Source organism: Petromyzon marinus, chromosome 41 (assembly GCF_048934315.1).
Source record: "Petromyzon marinus isolate PM22_M1 ecotype Great Lakes invasive population chromosome 41, UKy_Petmar_22M1.pri1.0, whole genome shotgun sequence".
NCBI lineage: Eukaryota > Metazoa > Chordata > Hyperoartia > Petromyzontiformes > Petromyzontidae > Petromyzon > Petromyzon marinus.
Genome location: NC_133707.1, coordinates 9,500,795 through 9,525,159, shown reverse-complemented (window position 1 = coordinate 9,525,159; position 24,365 = coordinate 9,500,795). Strand labels below are relative to the sequence as shown.

Genomic DNA, 24,365 nt, shown 5'->3' with positions numbered 1-24,365 from the left:
TTGTTTGTGAATTCAATCGTTGTTTTGTTTACCATGCTTTCAATTTGAGCAAACACTTTGCTTTCATTTGCCAATTTTTTTTTTAATTTCTGTTCGTATATAGATATGCATATTCCTGTTTGCATATTGCCATTCTGCTTTGTCATAAAGCATCCCTATGGACTGTTCGTAAATATGTAAACCACTCTGTGGGTTTTTGCAGTCGAGCTGCGCGGCCCTCAAACCCGTTGTCTTGTTGTACCGTGCGCCGTTCGGCACGCTGTCCGACGTCTCACTCAACGTAGTGGCGGGGCCTTCTTCAGTAACTGAACACCCGAATTCCTGTAGAAGGCCCCATCGCGGAGGGAGAAAACGTTGGGACATTACACCGGGCAGAGCGCAGTATGACTCGGAGTGGGGGGGGGGGGGAAACATCACAGAGCTATGATCTTCAAATCTATAGAGCGTGTGTATTCTCGTTACTTAACAAAACATTTTTTTTTTTACCATCTTGTTCCCACAATAAATAATAGCGAACAAAATATTGCACCGGAATTTTGTTTATTAATACTTGAGTGTTTGTAATTACCACGTTAAAATGTTACTTTAGCACGAGTGTTCTAAACTAATAACGTTGACATTTTGCGCTGTCTGAACGATCGTGTTCTCATTTTTGAGGAGGTGCTGCTGCTGTGGTGGTAGATTTCGCTGTCCAACTCGCCGTTTCAATTATGGTTTTCAATGCGCCGTGATTTCCGATAGCGTTGCATTTTTCTGAATCCTCCTGATGGTTTCTAGTTCCCTACCCTGGGTGAACAAACCGAATAAAGTGAACCAACTAAACCTGCTATTACATACACATAGACTGGAAACATGGACACTGACAATTTTTTTAAAATCTAGTTGAAAAGTCGTCCGTGACAAAACACATCCCATTACCACGGTTGGCTACGTTTTGTGCGAAAGAAGTTCTGCAAATTGAAGATATAATTTTGACTTGTGAAAACTAAGTGGGCTTTGAACGGATACGTGGCGTGAAATATGTGGGTCGAGGCTGTTGACAATGTCAGAGGTGTTGGCAATTTTGCGCTGGCGACAGGCATGGCTCGTATTTCAAGCATTTCTCCGAATCTGGCGAATTGGAAAACACACAGAAATCGTGGCCCAATCTCTATTGTGAAAAAAACTCGGCAGCAACTTACCGAGGATAAAATTCGTCTTTAGACTCTGAGATTTGTTCGGGTCAACGAGCATTTGGTATAGCCGTGTGCAGCCACGCACATTCAACTGCTTCTCGCACAGGCTGCGCTAGATGCGCAATTCAACCGTCTCGCGTAAACCACTTTAAAGTAAAATTATTGTTCTTTTGTCGGCAGCCGTCGGTTTTTTTTTTGTCTACGGATGCAGCACTTCCCCGTTTCACCACGGCTTCGAAGTCTTTTTGGCACCGGCTTCTAAAATCAAAACAATTACCCTGCCGAAGCTGGTTGACCCGTGACGCAGAATTCTCGTAATTGTATCTGTCTTACAATGCCGTTACCGGAGCAACACGTGTTCTGTCACTCCGTTGCGTAACAAATATTGAAAACAAGGAACCGTTGGCAATTTTTTTTTTCGTGAACGTTCCCTGCTCAAGGATGAACACAGGAAGTGGGTTTGCAGTGGTCATGCAGTTTCCTCATTTCATCATTTTAGTGCGTACTTTTCTGGGGACGTTTAAACCGTGTAATTTTTTGGGGGGTGAAATAAATGTCAGATGTATTGACACCTTTTATTGATGTAAGTCTACGGCGGTTGTTGGCATCCCCTCAATCCTTATTCGCATTGATCCTTCTACACAGTCAATTACCCCCACGCTCTGATGGCGCTGGTTGTAATTGCTGGTGATACGTCACGGTACTCGAATTGTAAATGTTGTGGGTTTACTCTGCAACACACCGGTGTTCTGTACTAGCAAAGCAGTGGCATATTTTTGTTTACGTGACAAACCTAATTGGCTGTGTCAGGTTTAACGACACATTTATATCTGCGCGATCTTACCCAAAAGGCTCTTACGGATAATATCGGTCGCGAAAGAATACCACGTGTTAAACTCGCCCTACGCTCCAGTCTCGGTATCTCCAGCGCGCACCCCTCTCCCGGCTAGTCTTATCTCTCTTCATGCACTTCCTTTCAACCCCCCCCGCCCCCCGACGTCACTGTTGGTGTCCACCCCAAGGGTCCGTCTGTCCTTGGGGCCCTTGCTGTTCTACCTCTGTTTCTCACCGATGGAAGCTGTCATTTCATCATTTAACTTTCCCCATCACTTCTTCGCTGACGACACCCAGATTTGATTTCCCTTTCCCTCCCGATGCCTCCTGAATTTCAGGCTGCTTAACCGCTGTCCAAAACCTAAATCCCTGTCTTTCCTTCTCTCTGCTCCCCTCCACTCTGCCCTACCATCTTATTCCCTCTCTTCTCCCTCTCTCCTCCTGCCTCCTCTGCTCACAACCTCGGTTTCATCTTCTACTCCCTACCTGTCCAACCCACACCCCTGCCACTCGTCGCACTCGCCGTTGTCACCAATTCGATATTTGTCAAAATCCATTCCCCCTCGTCTCCCTCTGGTGCTAAACTCCCGGTTCGCGCCCCTCGTTTGCACTGCGCTTGCCTCCTGCACCTCGCTTCTTCTCGGCCTTCCTCCCTACGCCATCACTCCTCTCCAACAGCAGACACAAAACGCCTCAGCTCGGATCATTTTTAACCACCTGCAGTCATTCCAATCTGTGTCTCCGCATATGAATACAAATTATTTATTGATTTGTTAGTCCATCGGCCGATATTGGCCAAGATAATGAAGAAGTATTTGGTGAAAAACAACAAACCCGGAACCCGTTTGCAACCGACTGGGTCTCATCAGCAGTCATGGTTTGTAAAAAAACATGCTGCTGCGATTCCCAGACGATATTGTCAAGAGCACTCCATAAAAATTATTGGACCTGCCCCACCCCCAGCTCCATTGCTGCTATTAACAGCCTCAACAACCTGGCTACCTCTTCTGGTTCTTTCGGTAAAGTCACGTAGAATGGAAATAAAATAATAAAAATAAAGCATAATAAAATTCTCACGACGTTTCGGCCACAACACAAGTAGCCTTCCCCTTGACGTCACCACTATTCTTCAGGGGAAGGCTGCTTCTGTTGTGGCCGAAACGTCGTGAGAATTTTATTATGTTTTATTTGTATTATTTTCTTTCCATTCTACGTGACTTTACCGAAAGAACCAAGAAGATGAATCCCTGCAGTCACGAAAGCTTTAAATCGAAATTTAACCTGGCTACCCACAGCCCGGGCCAGATGAACATATGTAATGACTTGACACACTTCTCTTGAGATGGCACTTTATTGAAGACACGTTCACTTGACATCAGGCAGAAACCGCCGCTGCAACAGCCCCGAGTCTCCCGTGTGCATCTCCCTTTTATATACCAACTGAGGCCACGCCCCCCTTCCCGAACCTTCTCGCTGACTCTGGACGCTCGCTCCACCGGCAGACTCTACCGTCCTCTTCCCTCGCCTGACCTCGCTCCCTTCTCGAACATTCCCGGAGCCACCAGTCCCTTCGCACTCGCAACCGATACCCCTGTCATTACCTCCTGTGGCCACTAGTGCATTCGCACTGGAGGCTGACTCCCCTGGCATTACCTCCCGTGGCCAATAGTCCACTCACACTGGCATGTGCCCCCACAATGATCCGATTGAAATCCCTAATATCGATCAGATCATTGGCGTTTATTAGTAATCGGCATTTTGCGACCCCCACTGCCACTGTGTAGCATATTCTATGAGATGATAGGACAATAGTCTGAGTCCATAATTGGCAATAAGTAACGGCAAAGCGGTTATAAGTGACTCACAGAATTGTGCGCAGTTGCGTATACAGAGTCCACGACTTCCCTGAAGGCATCAACACCTTCAGCGAGCGCGATGCCGATCACACAACGCGGTTCGAATTCGACCCTCGATCGATGGCTGTGCCATCGCCGCACACGCGGCGAGTAACAAGCAAGGGACAAGTCTTTACTTACTAACTACTCCTTACTTACTAACTCCTTACTTACTAACTCCTTACTTACTAACTCCTTACTTACTAACAACTCCTTACTTACTAGCAACTCCTTACTTACTAACAACTCCTTACTAACAACTCCTTACTAACAACTCCTTACTTACTAGCAACTCCTTACTTACTAGCAACTCCTTACTTACTAACTCCTTACTTACTAACAACTCCTTACTTACTAACTCCTTACTTACTAACAACTCCTTACTTACTAACAACTCCTTACTTACTAACTCCTTACTTACTAACAACTCCTTACTTACTAGCAACTCCTTACTCACTAACAACTCACTCACTAACAAGTCCTTACTTACTAACAACTCCTTACTCACTAACAACTCACTCACTAACAACTCCTTACTTACTAACAACTCCTCACTTACTAACAACTCCTTACTAACAACTCCTTACTTACTAACTCCTTACTTACTAACAACTCCTTACTTACTAACAACTCCTTACTTACTAACAACTCCTTACTTACTAACAACTCCTTACTTACTAACAACTCCTTGCTTACTAACTCCTTACTTACTAACAACTCCTTACTTACTAACAACCCCTTACTTACGGACAACTCCTTACTAACAAGTCCTTACTTACTAACAACTCCTTACTAGCAACTCCTTACTAGCAATTCCTTACTTACTAGCAACTCCTTACTTACTAACTAACAACTCCTTACTTACTAACAAGTCCTTACTTACTAACAACTCCTTACTTACTAACTCCTTACTCACTAACAAGTCCTTACTTACTAACAACTCCTTACTTACTAACTCCTTACTTACTAACAACTCCTTACTAGCACGTTCTTACTTACTAACTCCTTACGTACTAACAACTCCTTACTAACAACTCCTTACTTACTAACAAATCCTTACTTACTAGCAACTCCTTACTTACTAACAAGTCCTTACTCACTAACAACTTCTCTATCATTTCTCATTGCTGGAGGGGTTGCCCCCGCCCCCTACCTGAAAATCCTGGCTCCACCATTGCTCACACCGCATGGAGGCTCTATTGTCATTACACATTTATTGATGCAATGACTACTTATGTGAACGTCCAGGAGCCGAACTCTGGTTAGCAGGCGTGTGCGTGTAGTGCGCCGATCTTGACGTCAACACTATTCCTGTACCATGCTGTAAGCGTGCATTGTTCCCCCACTGGCCTACGTGGTATGCATTTTCATACCGCACTTTGTCTGCAATGCAACACAACGCAATGGGAATTTACCCCCGTGCAGGAAAACCAAAGGTGCCAACCCACACACACGTGCTCGTCAGGTGGGAATGTAAACACACCGCAAAACCGTGCAGCCCACCACCGCCGCCGCTGACAAAACACGCAGCTAATAGCAACATGCCACCGGGGTCCAACACAAAACACTTTACTTGAGAAGAAGACAGCTTCTGTGTTGTACAGGATGTGTGCCGTCACCTAGGGGCGCTAGGTGACGAGTTGAGTTTCCTTGGGGTTTTGGTTGCTGAGCTGTGAGGAGAGGGCCCGGAGCCTGCTAGAAGGGATCGTACCAGACTCGATTGAGAGTTGCAGTGTTGTGATTGTTGGATGTATTGATTGATTGCAAAAATAGGGTAAATACTAGCAACGTTTTCTTTATTTTTTACCCATGCCACATCAAGGAAAGGGAAATAGAGTCGGGGATATCATGTTTGGAGGGTGAGAGGAATGGGGTAAGAGAGAGGAGAGAGAGAGAGAAGAGAGAGAGAGAGACCCGGGAAAATATGAGTACAAGGATGGATCAGGAAAGATGAGGATAGGGAGGAGGAGGAGGCTACTTTCAAGGCCATGGTGCTGCACGGAGCAATGTTTGTTTTCACAGTGGGCGGAGAGAGAGGAGGGGTTCAGAGTGGCGATGGCCAGTAAGAAATTAAGGGATTTATGGGAGGCTTTAGTTGATTTAGATGTGAACGTATTGGCAGTATTACCAGTGTAGCGGTATATATAAAAACAATTCCCCCAATATTTATTATTTTTTTCCAGCGATTCGCAACCCCTGCTCAGAAAATCTTGCGGGGTGGTGCGTCAAAATCAGTTGTCGTGATGTCGAAGCAGTCGGAAGACGAATGTTACGAGTAGCTGTACACGAAAGCTTCACAGTCTGTTGCCGTACAGCACCCAGCCTGATGAAGATTGGCTGCTCCATGTTCTGACTTGTGGCTTAGACTTGGCCAGACGGTTAGTGTGAGAGAAATACGAGCACTGACCTTTCACGAACTATTTTCCTTACATTGGGGGAAAAAAAAAAGAAAACCTTGTCCTTAAATAGCATTTGTTCGTTCATGAGAGATTTCTATTTTTAGCTCATCTATTGTTGTCATTTCAATAACCCTAACCCTGATGATCCCAATGCTTCACTGGCCGCATTCTCCATCGGCTGTTAAAGATGACGATGCTCCAGTTCCACCTCAGGCTCGTAAGGCAACGCAAGTTGCTGCTGCTCCTGCTGTTGCTCCACGCGTTCGCCCTCCTGGTCGGCCCAAGAAATCGCGTGCCCCGGACCCAAATTAACGGCCAATATTGACCTTTTTAGCAAGTCTGGGTAGACTGAATAAGCCTTCGAATCGTGTCAAACTTGGCGACAGGGTCAATTAAATCATGGGACCTCTTTTGCCAGTAGCAAAATATTAGAATAGGCTTCCCCCTTTTTTCTTGCAACAAAACAGATGTTAAGATGTTACAACACCAAACTGAAACCTTTTACAAGGAATCATGTCTGCATTAACTTGTGGTCAGAATGCAAAAAAAACATACTCTGATAATATATGCATTGTCTTTGAAACTGATTGGTCCACACCAGAGACAGCTTTCTTTTGAGCCTCGTCTCAAACGGTGTTAGACCAGAGGACGCCAAAAGGCGTGGACCAATCAGTGCAGAGAACTTCTCCAAGACGGAGAAGTTATCTGCAAGACATCCGGCTACCATGAGAGATTCGTTCATGAGGCCATCCACATATACAAACACAGAGACAATTTCAACCGAGAAGATGGATTCTGGCTCAGTAATCATTGGAAAGACGTGATAAACAATTTCGGTTCTTGATTGTGTTTTACGGTGACTTTCAGACCGCAGTTCATTCGCTGGCATTGCCTCTTAGTACCTTTCACCCGACGGTCAATGGTATGGTTTATAGCATATTGTATAATAATAAATAGTATAACAGTGTAATGTTTAATATAATTTATAAGGTAATATATAGTTTCGTAATTGTATAGTGAATATACAGCAGTGTGGTATACAGTAGGGTTGGTAGAATAATACATAGTGTAATATTACAAGTCTAATATTATTAGGCTAAAGTATAGGGTAGTGTATAGTAACGCAGTGTATAATTCAATGTTGGGGTCTGTCTATGGCAGTTTATAATACGGGGTATAGTTGTGAGATGTAAGAAAAAAGATTAGTTGGAGGCATATTATAATAATTTTTGCGACATAGAAGTGTAATGTATAATGACTTATTGTTCGTAGCTCAGCTTATTGGAGAGTATATCGAGTATATTGATGATATTGATGCAGTTTATATTTAATTTTGTATCGGTTCACTATATGGTAGTCATTATATAGTGTAGTGTATACCCAGTTACTTAATGTTAATAGCTAAACTTATTGGAGAATATATTGAGTACATTGATTAAAATGATGTAGTTTATATTTAGTTCTTTCACATCGGTTTATTGTATGATAGTTGGGTAGTTGCAGTTCTTTAGCGTTAATATAATAAATGCCTCTGTTGATATGTAAACTCTGACTTTCCGTGACCAGTTACATGCTAATTCATCACATTAACATCATGCTAATCTCCCAGTTACATGCTAATTTCTCACCTTAACATCCTGCTAATCTTAGTAAATAATACATAGTGTAATATTCCAAGACTAATATTATTATAATCTAAGGTATAGGGTAGTGTATAGTAATGCAGTGTGTAATTCAATGTTGTGGTCTGTCTATGGCAGTTTATAATAAAATGATTAGTTGGAGGCATATTATAATAATTTTTGCGACATAGACGTGTAATGTATAATGACTTATTGTTAGTAGCTCAGCTTAGTGGAGAATATATTAAGTACATTGATTATATTGATGTATGTTCTTGGTTCTTTCGGTAAAGTTACGTAGAAGGGAAACAATAAAATAATAAAAATATAAAACAATAAAATTCTCACAATATTTCGACTGCAACACAAGCAATCATCATCAGGTGTGCAAACCACAGCAAGAAAATCTTTTATTGTTTTATATTTTTATTATTTTATTGTTTCCCTTCTACGTGACTTTACCGAAACAACCAAAGAATATGAATCCCTGCAGTCACGAAATCTTTAAATCGAAAAGTCCATTGTTGTGTGGTTATGTATTTCCTCCTTGTGCTTTTGTATACATACTTCCGATGTTTTGTGTTATTGCTTCTGACTCTGCTTTTCGGTCACGCAAAAATACGCGAATAAACCTAATAAAATATTATTCATATAATGGATGCTTGATTTATTTATTTTTGACAACAACAAATGCTTCTTTCGAGGTACCTGTGTGAGGATGCTGTCACAAGCAATGCTGGGTATAAGCTGTAACAAAAACGTGGACCTTTTTTCATAGTTTCCAAGCCAGTGGACCGTATAAGTAGTGCACGTGAATACAAATGATGAGCTTTTATATTCAAATGTTTCTTTTTATCGCATACAATGTTGTTCGTCTCCAAACTGTGATTCTTGAATGTGTTCCCGTTCGTTTTTTGACGTTGGGTTAGAGACACTGACGTCCGTGCTGCTCTCCAAGTTGCCTGGCTCACAAAAGTTGGCCAAGTTTGCGCACAAACGTGATCCGGCTTGGCTCGACACAACTCAATGAACTTGACTGAATTAGCTCGGGGGGGGGGGGGGTCGGCAAGCAAAAATGAGACAAGAAGAGCCACAGTTTTCTCGAATACGAGACGCTTGGTCCTTTTAATAAATGGCGTCACGAAGCGGAGGCCTTTTTAAAAAGAAAAACCACGCGCGGCTCTGGAGCCGCAGGTTTTGCCGACCCCTGAACTGGCCGGCCAGTCGCCGCTAAACTCGGCCCATCGTCTCGCCGCGGGCAGCCGGCAAAGATTCGCACAACTTTTGTGGATTGTCACCGGGAGCGGTTTTCCCATGGACAAAAAAAAACTGGCGTCTTCCTTAGGAACGTGGAATTCTCACTAACCGTGGGCTTACAAGGTTCGCCAAACACTGACGGAGCACCACCGTGGTCGTTTGAGAAGGGGGCTGGCGCTTTTGATTTGAAACGAGGGACTCGCAGCCTGGAATTTGAGAAAGCGTGCAGCTTTACGATGCAGTATCGCACCTTGATGCCGGAGGCAACTCACTCGCGCTACGAATTGCCCAATGAAAATCGTATCCTACGCTTGCGATTCGTGTGCGCTGCAGAATCGGTCGTTTGCTGTTTAATAATAATTATGTAATTTGTAATACGTGCAAATTTCCGGACGGAACGGCTGCAACTCAGCGGCAATTTACACAAATTGCACGATAGTATGTAATGCTGTAACTGTTGTTACACCGAGGCTCATGGAGGGAGATTTTTCATGTCTAATAAAGTATCAATTAGTGAAGAACAATTCTGTGCGAAACGTATACAATGGATAAAAGCTGAGCAGCGCTGTCGAAGAAGCATTTGGAGCAGAGGGCGAAGAGCTGAACCCTGCTGCCGAGCTTGTGAATATTTAAGGCAGCGGTGGACACATTGCCAGAGAATCTTTTCTGTCTGCGGGGCATGAATGGAGGTGGTGAGGGTTGTGGGGTTCGTGGCGAGGGGGGCGGTGAGATGGCAGCTGGCCACGTGTGTGCTCTCGTCTGGTTTCACGTTCTCACTGTGCCGTTGCCGCACAGCGCTTGGCAGTGTTGACAGTCGTGGCTGTGTGCATGGCTCTGTCTCCTATGCACGCGTGTCCACGCGTGTTCACGTGTGTTCACGTGAGGAGTGGTAGCGGGGTGGTTAGCGCGCTGCGCTACGAGGCCGGTGACCCGAGTTTGATTCCCGCTCTCGGCCACCAACGCCAGTGACAAACATCTCAACTGGTCTTAGGCCCTCCCCTACGTCGACTCAGCCTCAAATGAGTACCTGTTGTGGTGTGTAGTAATAATCGCCACTAGGGAGACAAAGGCGGCCAGGAGTGGTGTTGGCCATCGACCCCCCTCGTGTGCCATGTCGGCCTTCATAGGTGCTCACTAACCGCACTTGCCCCAACAGTCTGTAAAGGCTATATGGGGATATTTGTCTTTGTGCATTCATAGCATGCTCGCTGCCATAAAGAATGGCCATTAGCCGACATGTAAAATTTCATGTTTCCTCTTTCGAGCAGGATGGGAGTTTTTTTTGTATTACGTGTGTTAGTGCACCACTGCCAATGCAGTATCACGAACATTCTTTCAGGCTTAATCCACGTGATGCACCCGTCAATCTGGTTGTGTGCTTCTATGTGTGGTCTCTTTGACCAAATATGCCTACGCATGTCATAGCGTGTGCGCGTGTGCTATATTTGGGGAGCGACGATGTCTAGCGATAAGGGCGTTGCGCCGCAAACCCAGAAAGTTGAGTGAAATTTCCGCAACCACGGATGTAAAAAAAAAGACAATGAGTTGTGTATATATGTTGAACTTTTTTTCGCACCGTATGTACCGCCGTGCTAATCGAAGGTGCGGCGAGGGACACCAAATTAATCCAAAAAGCAGTTCTACGGAAATGAGTTTTCATTCTAAAAGATGATTTTAAAGTGCATACAGTGAGGGAAAAAAGTATTTGATCCCCTGCTGATTTTGTACGTTTCCCCACTGACAAATAAATGATCAGTCTATAATTTAAATGGCAGGTTTATTTGAACAGTGAGAGACAGAATAACAACAAAAAAATCCAGAAAAACGCATGTCAAAAATGTTATAAATTGATTTGCATTTTAATGAGGGAAATAAGTATTTGACCCCTCTGCAAAACATGACTTAGTACTTGGTGGAAAAACCCTTGTTGGCAATCACAGAGGTCAGACGTTTCTTGTAGTTGGCCACCAGGTTTGCACACATCTCAGGAGGGATTTTGTCCCACTCCTCTTTGCAGATCTTCTCCAAGTCATTAAGGTTTCGAGGCTGACGTTTGGCAACTCGAACCTTCAGCTCCCTCCACAGATTTTCTATGGGATTAAGGTCTGGAGACTGGCTAGGCCACTCCAGGACCTTAATGTGCTTCTTCTTGAGCCACTCCCTTGTTACCTTGGCCGTGTGTTTTGGGTCATTGTCATGCTGGAATACCCATCCACGACCCATTTTCAATGCCCTGGCTGAGGGAAGGAGGTTCTCACCCAAGATTTGACGGTACATGGCCCCGTCCATCGTCCCTCTGATGCGGTGAAGTTGTCCTGTCCCCTTAGCAGAAAAACACCCCCAAAGCATAATGTTTCCACCTCCATGTTTGACGGTGGGGATGGTGTTCTTGGGGTCCAAACACGGCGAGTTGAGTTGATGCCAAAGATCTCCATTTTGGTCTCATCTGACCACAACACTTTCACCCAGTAGTCTTCTGAATCATTCAGATGTTCATTGGCAAACTTCAGACGGGCATGTATATGTGCTTTCTTGAGCAGGGGGACTTTGCGGGTGCTGCAGGATTTTAGTCCTTCACGGCGTAGTGCGTTACCAATTGGTGACTATGGTCCCAGCTGCCTTGAGATCATTGGCAAGATCCTCCCGTGTAGTTCTGGGCTGATTCCTCACCGTTCTCATGATCATTGCAACTCCACGAGGTGAGATCTTGCATGGAGCCCCAGGCCGAGGGAGATTGACAGTTATTTTGTGTTTCTTCCATTTGTGAATAATCGCACAAACTGTTGTCACCTTCTCACCAAGCTGCTTGGCAATGGTCTTGTAGCCCATTCCAGCCTTGTGTAGGTCTACAATCTTGTCCCTGACATCCTTGGAGAGCTCTTTGGTCTTGGCCATGGTGGAGAGTTTAGAATCTGATTGATTGATTGCTTCTGTGGACAGGTGTCTTTTGTACAGGTAACAAGCTGAGATTAGGAGCACTCCCTTTAAGAGTGTGATCCTAATCTCAGCTCGTTACCTGTATAAAAGGCACCTGGGAGCCAGACATCTTTCTGATTGAGAGGAGGTCAAATACTTATTTCCCTCATTACAATGCAAATCAATTTATAACATTTTTGACATGCGTTTTTCTGGATTTTCTTGTTATTCTGTCTCTCACTGTTCAAATAAACATACCATTAAAATTATCGACTGATCATTTATTTGTCAGTGGGCATACGTACAAAATCAGCAGGGGATCAAATACTTTTTTCCCTCACTGTAGCTCCAGTGGCTTCCTGACATCGAAGGGAAGAGCGTTCCAGACGGCCGCAGAAGCGCATCTGAAAGCGCGCGATGCAGTGACCGACTTTGTTCGATGGTTATCGTTCGCGCGATGGGGGTTTATGCTCCTTGCCGAGATCAGCGAGGTATTGTGGTTCATTTGAGGCGGGCACTCTGTGTGTGTAACGAGTGCGACCTTACGGATGTGTTCGTTCGACAACCGGAAGCCGATGCCTCTGGGCGGGCGTGGTGCTCGCCACACCACCCACTACTAGCCTCGTGCTCCATGCCAGCCACGGATTGCTTGTTCGACAAGCATTTGCCCCAACAGACTCTGTGGCAACACAGGGGATGACGGGCGGGGGCGGTCTTTGTACCCACAGAGCGTTCTTGTCATTCTGTTTGTGTGCCGTGTGTGTGTCAACGTTTGCATGGTTGACTGAATGTGTCCGTGCTCCTCTTGTGTAATTTGAATGTAGGGAAGTAGTCACGTCGTGGTTGCGCCTGTGACAAAGTGAAGCGCATTGCGCCAGGTATCGAAAGCTAAGCAGCGTCGAGCCTGGATAGTCCTTGCATGGGCGACCGCCACATATAGGACGAGCGTTATACGATTAATAATTGGTTTCATTTGGGTTGGATCGTGCAAATATGAATACCAATTTGTAACTAAAAGCCTCCACCACCCGACAGAGCCAATCAAATCAAGTTGTCACATTGGCAAATGTGCAAATTGACTTTGGTTTTTCGGCAACCCATGTTTAAAACAACTTTTTGCTGGAGATTACGTCCAGCATCATCATCACATGTTAACAACATCATCAGGTTGCCACGGTGGTGAGATGTTAACTATCTCGCCTGGTATACATGAGGTCGAGCGTTCGATCTCAACCCTGACGCCTGTATATTTTGGAGTTTGCATGTTCTCCCCGTGGTCACGGTGGATTTTTCTCCGAGTCCTCCGGTTTTTCCCTGCACATTTAGAAACGTGTGCTGAAAGAAATCTCCACGTGATCAGCCATTTCGTTGCGATGTCATTTGTGGCCAGGTCGCGTTCTGAAAAAGAGCGATGTAGCTCAGGTATTTTTGTCATATATATTTAGTTTTTGTTTGCACGTGTTAACAGCATCATTAGACGCTGCAGGGCTACGTTTGCGAGTAGCGGAAGGGCAGTGCGACGATATCCATTAGCCCGGAGTGGAGTGGTCCGAGACCCTGCACTGTGAACCCGGCTCGGCCTTCCATGAGTACCCGGTGCGGTGTGCAGCCAGCAGCGCTGTGGGAGACAAAAAAGGGGTCACCCTGGGAATGGTGCTCGCCACACCACGCACAATGTGTGCCGTGCCCACACGATGCGGCACCGCCGATTTTAGCACGGTTGGCTACGTACGGCACGAAAGAAGTTCAACAGTCATACATGCAGCCTGAATAGGTACTCACTAACGACACTTGCCCCAACGGTCTGTTAAAGGCAATAGGGGGGGGGTCTTTGTTTTTGTCCCACGTGTCTGTGTGTTCTTTTGCCTGTCCGTGGTCCTCTTTGTTTTGCTGTGCATTCATTTATTTACTTGCTCAATCACCCGTTCATTAATGTGTTTACTTATTGACGTTTGGCTCTTCTAGGCATGGGTATTTGTTGGCATAGATGAAAGCGGTTCTGTCGTACAGTGATGCTGTAGTGGGAATAAGACTTAACGAATATGTCACGTTGTCATAACATCTTTTGAACCGCGTAAGATGTGTTTCATGATGATGTGGTGCATAGTTTTTCAAAACCGAAAATGGAAATGCAATAAAATATTACGTGGAACTGAAATTAACTGGCATATGAAAGAAATCGCATTTTTCTTCTTTGGTTCTTTCGGTAAAGTCACATCACTTTACCGAAAGAACCAAAGAAGATGAATCATTGCAGTCACGACAGCTTTAAATCGAAATTGAAATCGCATTTTGTAAGTGCTCAAATTACTCTGTTAAAAGGACGCTTTGTATTGTACCGTATTTTATTTAATCATATAAAATATATACATCTAAAATCATTTAAAAACGTCTTGCATTGGTATTGCACCCATTTCCTAATTAAATATCTCTGGGGCATAGTTTTCATTTGATCATCGCAGCCTGTTACTTAACTATATCAAGTGATACAAATACAATTTTAGGAATTGTGTTTGCAGTGGCGTTAGCATCATCGGCTGAAAACTCCACTGCCGTGGTCGTGAACACCGTTTCATTTATCACTGAAATATTTTTCCCGGTCACAGATGAACCAGAATAGGTTATTTAAATAGCAGCTACAGGTCACAGCGAGATAGATTTACTGGATGTGGTGTGCCAGGTGCAGACATTATTTCTGGGGCACCCAACTCGGACAGACTGGTTCTGGACATCCCATAGGTCGACGCAGCCTTAAATGAGCAACTGTTGCAATGTGTGTAAATGTATGTTAAACTTCTTTTGCACCATACTTAACCAAACAGTGCTAATCGGAGGTACGGGAGGAGAACAAGCTAAATACAAAAAGCAGTTGTAAAGAATTGAGTTTTCAATAAAAGTTTCAAAATTTCATAGCTCCAGTGGCTTCCTAATAACGGACAGGAGAGCGTTCCAGACGGCCGCAGAAGCGCATCTGAAAGCGCGCGATGCAGTTGACCGTCTTTGTTTGATGGCCAGCCAAAAGCCGCTGCGAGGATGGCCACCGGAGTTCGTGTGATGGTTTTTATGCTCCTGGACGAGATGGCTGCTGGTCTTTGTCGAGAGGAGGATGAGTGCTTGAATTCTTGGCTCATATTGGACAAAGTCCATCATGGAACAGGCTGTTCTAAACCTCAATTTGAAGCCTCTCTTATGCTTCGGCCCTCCACCACCCGGTCACTTTGACCTCTTCAAGTTTATTTAGAAACGTGCATTTAGAGTGATTGGCTGATATAAGGTTCCACATGACGATAAGCCACTTAGTTGAGCTGTCATTTGTGGCCGGTTCGCTTCGGAAAAATAGCTCTATACGCTCAGTGGACCTTACCTGATCAAATAAAAATTGTTTAGTTTCTAATTTTAGTTTTATCCCAAATGAATGAATCAAAGCCGTGGTGCACATGAATAAAATAAGTCTATACAGCATAAGTCTCTGTCCACCACGAATCCACTGGTCACTACTCCCCCCCCCCCCCCCATGGTGGTGGTATAACAGTATTAAATATTTCTGGTGGGGCCACGCAACCTTCATCGTCAGTACCCTACATAGGTCCCTGGCTCTTTCCCAACAGAATTGAGCCCTCGCTTGGCTCTCGACAAAATTGCCGAAGTGCCATGACTGACGGAGAAAGTCTGTTGTCTCTATCGAGGATCACCAATATGCAGCTTTTGTGTAGTTTAAGGCTCAGCAAAGTTTCAGCCGTGCATTTACTTCTCAAGCAACTGCTGGCATAAGAGCCTCTATAAGAGGGGGCTCTAGAACTCCCCCCATATGAAGGGTTTTTTGGCCTCCTCTTCCACCCTGGACAGATGTCTTGGTGTCGGTGGGATTGCTCACACTGTATTCCACGACACGCGACCTGCAAATTGACTGACTGTGGTGTACCCATGCCTACTGCAGCTTCTGCATATACATGTATGGATGCCTATGTGGATGAAATGGTAACAAGTCTTGTCTCTCCTACAGGATTTGGAGCTGGTTTATTATTTTCTACACGGCTTGGAGTCTTTATCCCACCTCCGTGAGCATCAACTTCGGTGAGTGTGCATCATCATTATTATCATGAAAATCATCATCGTGACCATCATCATCATCTTGAACATCACCATCATCATTATGATCATGATAATCATAACCATGACCATCATCATCATCTTGAACATCACCATCATCATCATTATTATCATGAAAATTATAACCATGACCAACACCATCTTGAACATCACCATCATCATCATTATCATGAAAATCATAACCATGACCATCATCATCATCTTGAACATCATCATCATTATTATCATGAAAATCATAACCATGACCATCATCATCTTGAACATCATCATCATTATTATCATGAAAATCATAACCATGACCATCATCATCTTGAACATCACCATCATCATCATTACACCTGTAATGATGTATGTTTTATATACACCGTATACGAAAAAAAGCATTTGTCAAAAACACTGAGGTCTTAACAGTAAAAATATATAATTGTCGACGTGTCAAGCAATGACACTTCATCATTGCACACTAAGAGATGCCGGAGAGACGCATTAATAATTTAATTATGGGATTCTTATGTTCTTGATTCGAATCACGTGGATGAGAATCAAAGGTTCGCATTATTAAGGAAATGATATGATAAAAATGTTACACGTATGCTAATGGACAACAGTGCAACCAAGGTCAAAGAAACGAGAAGACACCGTGATTGTAATAATGAGGCAAATAATAATAACAACAATGATGATCATCAACACATTGTCCATGCTAAAATGTATGAGGGTTGGTGCTCATCTCTTGTTAGGGTTACTCTGAGCCATTTTTGGAAATTCTGCATTCCTGTGGCGGGAGAGATTCCTCACAAAGCAGTGTTAGTTTTACCAACCTGAAGGACGAGATGATGGGCCGAATTCATCTCTGATCGGGATTTCAACTGTCAATATGTAATTCGGCTGTGAATCAATATCAGAATATACACAGAAAGTTAGCAAGAATGCCGTGTTAATGTAATAATATGGCGTGTAAATATGAATAGTTTACACAATGCTGGTCATCAAACACCACTACAATGCAATTATTTTGCACTTTCCTTTAATCAGAAAGTAGGGATGTCTGTATCTAAAAAATATTTGCAGTAACGCAAAGCATTGTTGTTACATGCTGCCCTCTTCTGGACAAAGTTTATTTGTGTCGTTAAACTGTCTCTAAAAGCTTTGCAAACTATTTGGTGACGCTGCTGCTGCTGCTGGCAGTGCTGCACAAACACAGATGACCAACAATAACAACTCATCACTTGCGCCAAGAACACTGTGGCCTTGAAAGGAAAAACATATTTACGTATGCAATCGCCGACGTTGGCTTGAAGTTGCCACTGAAATAGCTTGAAGTGCTGCTGGGCAGGGACGGAGCCAGGATTTTGACTTTGGGGGGGCTGACTTCAAAATTCTGAGATATCCAGTGTTTATTTTTTCCAATGGGCGCCACAAATGTATAAACAAATTTTATTGGATTTGAACGCGGAGTTTATTAATAGGCCGGAGACGCTGATATGGCTAATAAGTTCGATAAGTTCGAAAGGCTGCCGCTCAAGCAGCCTGCAGGGCAGCACACAAGGTGGCAGCCTGCAGGGCAGCACACGGTAGCAGCCTGCAGGGCAGCACAAGGTGGTAGCCAGGAGGGCAGCACAAGGTGGTAGCCTGCAGGGCAGCACAAGGTGGCAGCCTGCAGGGCAGCACAAGGTGGCAGCCTGCAGGGCAGCACAAGGTGGCAGCCTGCAGCATTTTGCAGCAGCCGAATATACGGTTATCCCGATTACCGACTTTCCCAAAATTTTAGGGGGGGCTAAGCCCCCCCCCACCAGCCACCCCCTGTGGCTCCGCCCATGCTGCTGGGGTTTATTGGTGCATTTGTATGCCAGAAGGTGGCTGTTGGTGTGTTAATGCATTGTGTTTCCAGCCCCCTCCCTCCTCCGCTCCGGAGGTGGGGCTGGTAACATGCTAATTCAACTCCGCCCACACAGTTTCAAAAGACACAGTCATTGCTTAACAGCGTTCATTCAAGTTCCGTCTTCTTGATGGACCTGTTTCTTCACCTGAAGAAGGCCACTTGTGTTGTGGCCGAAACGTCGTGAGAATTTTATTATTTTATTTCATTATTTTATTTCCATTCTACGTGACTTTACCTAAAGAACCAAGAAGATGAATTGCTCTATATATTCTAATGCAAGGATGAGAAATACAAACATATATGAATTGCTTCCAACATTTTTTTGATTTAAAGCTTTCGTGACTGCAGTAATTCATATTCTTAGTTCTTTCGGTAAAGTCACGTTGAAGGGAAACAACAAAATAATAAAATATATATTTATTGTTATATTTATGGTTTTATATATTTATTATTTAGTTGTTTCCCTTCAACGTGACTTTACCGAAAGAACTAAGAATATGCTTCCAACATGTATTTATAAAAAAAATGAAATCGAACAATCAAACATAGAACAATTGTTAAGTTAAAGAAAGTTATAATAATAAAAAATAAAACAATTCCAATAAGAAAGTAATAGGACTTTTAAAATCGCAGCCTTTGCGATTTGCGAATCGCATTGTTTCAAATTGCGATTTCGATTTGAAATCGATTCATCATTCAGCCCTAGTTCAGGGCTGCCTCGGAGCAAACGAGGAGCGGAATGATCACTTTTTTTTTAAAGGGCACCACCACCAGAGGGCGCCGTTTATTGATGAATCTCGATGCCCGCAGACGTTTCTCCCAACGGTAGTTGACTCCGCGGTGTCATCTTCAGCGGGCACCATACACCAGTGACGTCAGCAGGTGTAATGTATTGTCTCGCTACATGCCACCGATAGTAACATTTTAATGTATTTGTGAGCACTTGTTTTGTTGTTGTTGTTGCTTTTCAAATATCATGTCTGGCCTGACGAGGCTACTGCCCAGTAAGCATGTGAATGTTGGGTTGACGTTGGGTCGACGTTGGCATGTGGCTGGAACTGTTGGCCCAACGTTGGTTGGCTCGACGCTCCATGCTTACTGGGTTCACGTGTTCTCACAAAAGCTACAAAGCTTCAATCTCAATCGCGATGAAACTCGCCACAGAGCTTACCGACACAGCTGTCCAGATGTGTATGGATTTTGGGAAAGATTGGCAATGAAATACTTGAAAAAAAACATGTTTCTTCAGCAGGCATAAGTATTCGGTCCTTGTGACGTGATGAGTTGTCATGATTTTGGGTGAGGGTATGGCATTTATTGGGCTGCAGGCTCTACATGAACAAACTGACATATGTAGGAATCAAAAAACAAGTTACTCGTATTTTAATCAAAGCCAAACTATTTATTATTTTACCAGGTAAGGCCCACTGAGCTATATAGCTCTTTTTCAGAAGCGACCTGGCCACAAATGATAGCTCAACGAAGTGGCTTATCACATGGAAATTCATAGCAGCCAAATTTTTCGAAGCGCAGATTTACTAAATGTGGAGGGGAAAACCGGAGGACCCAGGGAAAAATCCACGTGACAATGGGGAGAACATGCAACCTACAATATTCAGGCGTCAGGGTTGGGATCGAACCCACGACCTCTTGCATACCAGGCGAGGGAGTTAACATCTCACCACCGCGGCGCCATATTTATGTGTTGTGAGCGTGCGAATCATTCAACATTAATTAGATTAATGTGGGGAAGAGCTCCTGCGGCCTGGTACATGGAGCGAAACGTCGGGCGTTACAAACCGAAAACATCAGAAAAACTGTAATTTGTGTTAAAAATAAAGTGCAAATCTGCCCGATACCTGCGTAATGCAGGAAATAAGGTTTGAGAAATAAATTAATATATATTTGAAAAAACATTGAACATTGTGGAGCAATAAGGGCTTTAATGATTAAAATTAAATTAAAAGCACTTGCATTATCAGCTTCTGCAGCGTCCACAGTTCACAATGACCAAATGAATTATTAAAATCTTGCGAAATTAAATTTTAGAGCTAAATTGGGAATCAACGTTAACAAAGCAATTTCCTGCATAACACGATTGCGCAAAATAGGAAGGTTCATCGTGGCTTTTTTCTCTGTCGTAAATTCATCGTGACATTTGGTTGAGTGCCCAAGGGTATTCTAAGCTGTGTGTTGATACGTTATTATATCCTGCATATGAAGGTAATCGGCGGCCTCTGGGCATGATAATGCCGATCCGAAGACAAAGGGCCTTTTGTGGCATCTCGATATACAATACCGCAACACGGTGGCTTGCCCCTTGAGCAACGCAACTTAACACATTGCCCTCCGCTGTCCTCGGTGCATCAATTCAGAGCCCTTTGTCAATCCGCTGCCGTGTCGGTTCAATGGGGTTGTTTGACCATAGTTCGCCACGCTGATCAATGCGGCTTTGGTGAGCGTGGGGACAGAACTGGTTCGGATATCACTCGACGCTCACGCTGGCCGTGATGGAGAATCGAACGCCGGTGACCGTTGCAGTGAGCTGACCACCGTGCCACCGCTTCAACCCAAGATGTTTGGAAGGTTTTGGGTCTGGTTAGACTCGATACCATGGGTGTTGTAAGCTTGGCCTGCAAATTGGTCATGAGATGGCAGCAAAGCAATGCATCCTCGAAGGTCTGTGGTGTTTATCCCCTTGTATATGTGAATTTTCTCCAGGTACTCTGGTTTTTTCCATCCAGAATTGACTCAACGTCCCAATGCAAGAAAGCCTCCTGAAAAAAGAGACTTGAGACTCAATGAGGCTCCCCTGGGTAATTGGAGGGCATTACTGTAAAGTGTTTCAATGCTCAATGTAACATTTGGTAGTACTCGACTTTATTTGGTGGAGAGTCCGTGGCTTATTGTGGGGACCAGTCTCATTGTTTAATGCCACCAATTCTGCCTTCCCATAAGATGGTATACATTTTATCGACCCTGAATAGATGATGGGCTGAGTTGACCCCCAACCGGAATTTGAACTTGGGCCCTCCCAATTCTAAGTAGATTGTGCAAACATCAGTACCACCTGGCCAGACTCATAACTTTGGGAGTTGATATTTGTCACGATTTATGGTTATAATTCCAACGCTTATGAAAGTATGAACTCCCCCATGAAGCCTGACACAATGTTTGGAATGTTTTATTCGTGACCCCCTCCGAGTTACAAAAAAAGTGTGTTCTTTAAACAAGCCTGAACTAATGAATAATAAAGCAATGTGCTATGTATACCCAGGTTAAAGACATGATGCAAACTGTAAAAAATAAGAGGGTTTAGGCAGGACATGCCACGAGATGTGATCATGGATGATGGTCAAGAGTAATGACAAAATAGTAGACAAGGAATGGAACTCTCCGTGCAGAGTGTTGTTTAGAGGTGAGGAGTGTGGAGTGGGATTGTAGGCGGTAGAGAGGGAGTTTGAGTCATGGACCTGCTCTTGGGCAGTACATGCGTGAGATAATACTGTCCTCAAGATTCAAGATCACGAGATCAAATATGAATCCAAGTTAACTTATCCAATCATCATCATCACTCTTGCAGGGTCAGTAAAACGGGGCTCTGCTGAGGGTGTGCACCACTTATGACACAATCGGTGGAAGAGAGACTTCTAGCCCTTTATCCCACCGGGATTGATCAAATGAGTACCACTTTGGGGAAAGTCAACAGTGGTTAATATGTGGGGCAGACTGACCCACGCCATAGGAATGTGAAATCTACCACCATTGGTCCCTGCCGTTGAACAGGATATGAGCACCGCCTCAATGCTCTTAACTGCAAAAAAACTCACTTCCACTTTGTACGTGACAACATTGGAAGTCCGGTATAAAAAAGATGGATACAACTTGTTTGCGTGTAAAAAATAATAATATTAAAATATAGGGGCCCCTTCAATAAAATTCCATAACAAATGCTGTTGTTCCACATTCCTATCGTTAGAAGCTGCCCTTTTTCAACGACTGTCACGTGAAGGCCATTCATCCATGTCTACCACATTTCTTGATTCCATGTAGCTTGTCGCATACAAAAAGCTCCAAACATTTGTCATTAACGCTCCAGCTTTAAAGGAAATATATTTAATAGGCGACGTTCCGGGGAATGGTCATTCTTCATCGCACATTGTACATACGTGACTTTTTGGGATTTACAATGCTTTTAAACATCATTGCATCTCCAGACACTGGGTTATAGCGGTGGAGTAACAATGCACTGATTCTCCGATTAAGACCAATTAGTCTGCCTTACAGTACATGCATCGTTTAGTGTACGCAGGCGTCAGTGTTTCTTGTTTCATTTGCAGTCAAATTCCTGACAAAACCATATCCCACACATATATAATGTGTAGGGCTAGGGATAGACAGTCAAAATGTTCACTATTATAAGACAGACAAAGATCCCCCATGTAGTCTTACCAGATAGTTGGGGCAAGTGCCGTTAGCGAGCACCTATAACGGCCGGCACAGCACACGAGGGGATCGGTGGCCAGCACCACACACACACGCCCGCTCACCCGCCCGCCCGCCCGCTCGCCTTTTGTCTCCCAAGTGGAGATGTCTACACATCGCGCCAGATACTCATTTGAGGCTGAGTCGACCTAGGGGAGGCCCAGGACCGGTTTGAATATTTGCCACTGTTATTGGTCATGAGCGGGAATCAAAATCGGAGCGCTGGGTTCGTAGCGCAGTGCGCTAACCGCTACAACTACCGCTCCCCACTGATAGAAGGACTTACCTTGTTTCACAGTCACGCCGCTTATAATCTACGCACAACAGAACAGCAGCTAGAGAATGGCTGATTATGCGTGCATGCATGTGTGCACACGGCTAATAAAAACAATCACATTATTTTAAATCTGCCATGATGTTAGGTGGGGTTGACTTTAACGTTAATTAGCATAAATTACATGCGTAAATTTGCCCTTGTGTGTTGCTACCATGCATTTGAGTTGCTTTGGCTAAAAGGCAGTCGTACAGTAACTGTATTGAATTCGGCACGGTTTCATATTTGCAAGCGTTTTCAGTTTAAATGCATTTCTAAAAAATGATTTTTTTAGGCTAATTTAACAATAACAGTACAGATTAATCCTGGAAATTGCAATCTTTGGGCTTTGGTAATTCAGTGTTGGATTTTTTTTTGGAGGAAATGACAGCACAGTGATGCAGCCTTGTTAATAATAGTTAAAGTATTCATTTGTTCATTATTCGTTTAAAATAATGTTGGTGCAGCATTTCACATCCCTTCCTTACTCCAGTTTCACAGAGTTAATTACATTAAATATGGCCCCAACATCAAATTGCTGAGTTGCTTGCTATTTATTTCCGGAATATAGGAAGGATTCCAGGGACGTTGTGGCTGTTGTGAACCCCATTGGCCACCCAGTGAGAGAGTTGTACGACACAAAGCTAAAGCAGAAGTATCCACTCTCGCTCATAATGCGTTGTTGCAGAGATTTACGGGTAAAAGCATCGCAGAAGCAGATTGTTTGGTGTTGTGTTGGGAGTGATGTGCAAGCACAAACAACTGAACACATTAATCAATAGTAATGTGGGCTTAAAAGTAACAAAATATATAATCGTCCCAATGGCGCTTATTCATGGTCCTTCTTCACCGCACATAACATCATTTGATATTTTTATATAATCGTTTTATTGTATATGCTATGAAAAAGGGCTATAGCCCAAAATGTCACCGAATATATAATGACTTTACCGAAAGAACCAAGAATATGAATCCCTGCAGTCACGAAAGCTTTTAATCAAAATATAATTTTCCTTTTAGGGCCACAGTGCTCTTGATGCATAAACAGAACTCTATTCCATCTTCAACTAGAAATAAAAGCGTGTTTTAGGCCATCAGCCCATTGACTTTCCAGACCAATGTTATCAAGCAGTATATGTTTACAAAAAGGGAACGCTGGACTGGTTTTGACATTCTGGGTCTCATCATTAGAGTCAGGCCTGAAACAGAAATTAATGGTGGGTTGCCTAAAGTGTCAAAGTTGCTTGGTGTTATGTTTGCATTTGTCTCGTTGCAGATTATTGAGCCGAACTGCACACTACCAGAAGGTGGATGTCGGTTGCCTTGTGTTCTCGTAAGTATATTTACCGCACGCTAAATACAGGGTGTTTCAAAAATATGGACCCGATTTCAAAGCAGTCCATCTTTTTAAAACACCCTGTATAAGCACAAGACATTGATAATTACACAATGTCCAGGATTTTATTCATAGCGAATA

The 24,365-nt window shown here is 43.8% G+C and overlaps 1 protein-coding gene across 5 annotated transcripts in view; it reads left to right on the top strand.

The window, feature by feature from the left end:
• Positions 1 to 24,365, top strand: part of RAPGEF2 (Rap guanine nucleotide exchange factor 2) — a 213,866-nt gene that overhangs the window by 18,004 nt on the left and 171,497 nt on the right. For all 5 annotated transcript variants that reach the window (XM_076073366.1, XM_076073363.1, XM_076073365.1 and 2 more), the window contains exons 2-3: positions 16,102 to 16,172; positions 24,165 to 24,221. In XM_076073366.1, coding sequence (XP_075929481.1) covers positions 16,102 to 16,172; positions 24,165 to 24,221 — 128 coding nt within the window. The remainder of the gene's footprint in view (positions 1 to 16,101; positions 16,173 to 24,164; positions 24,222 to 24,365) is intronic.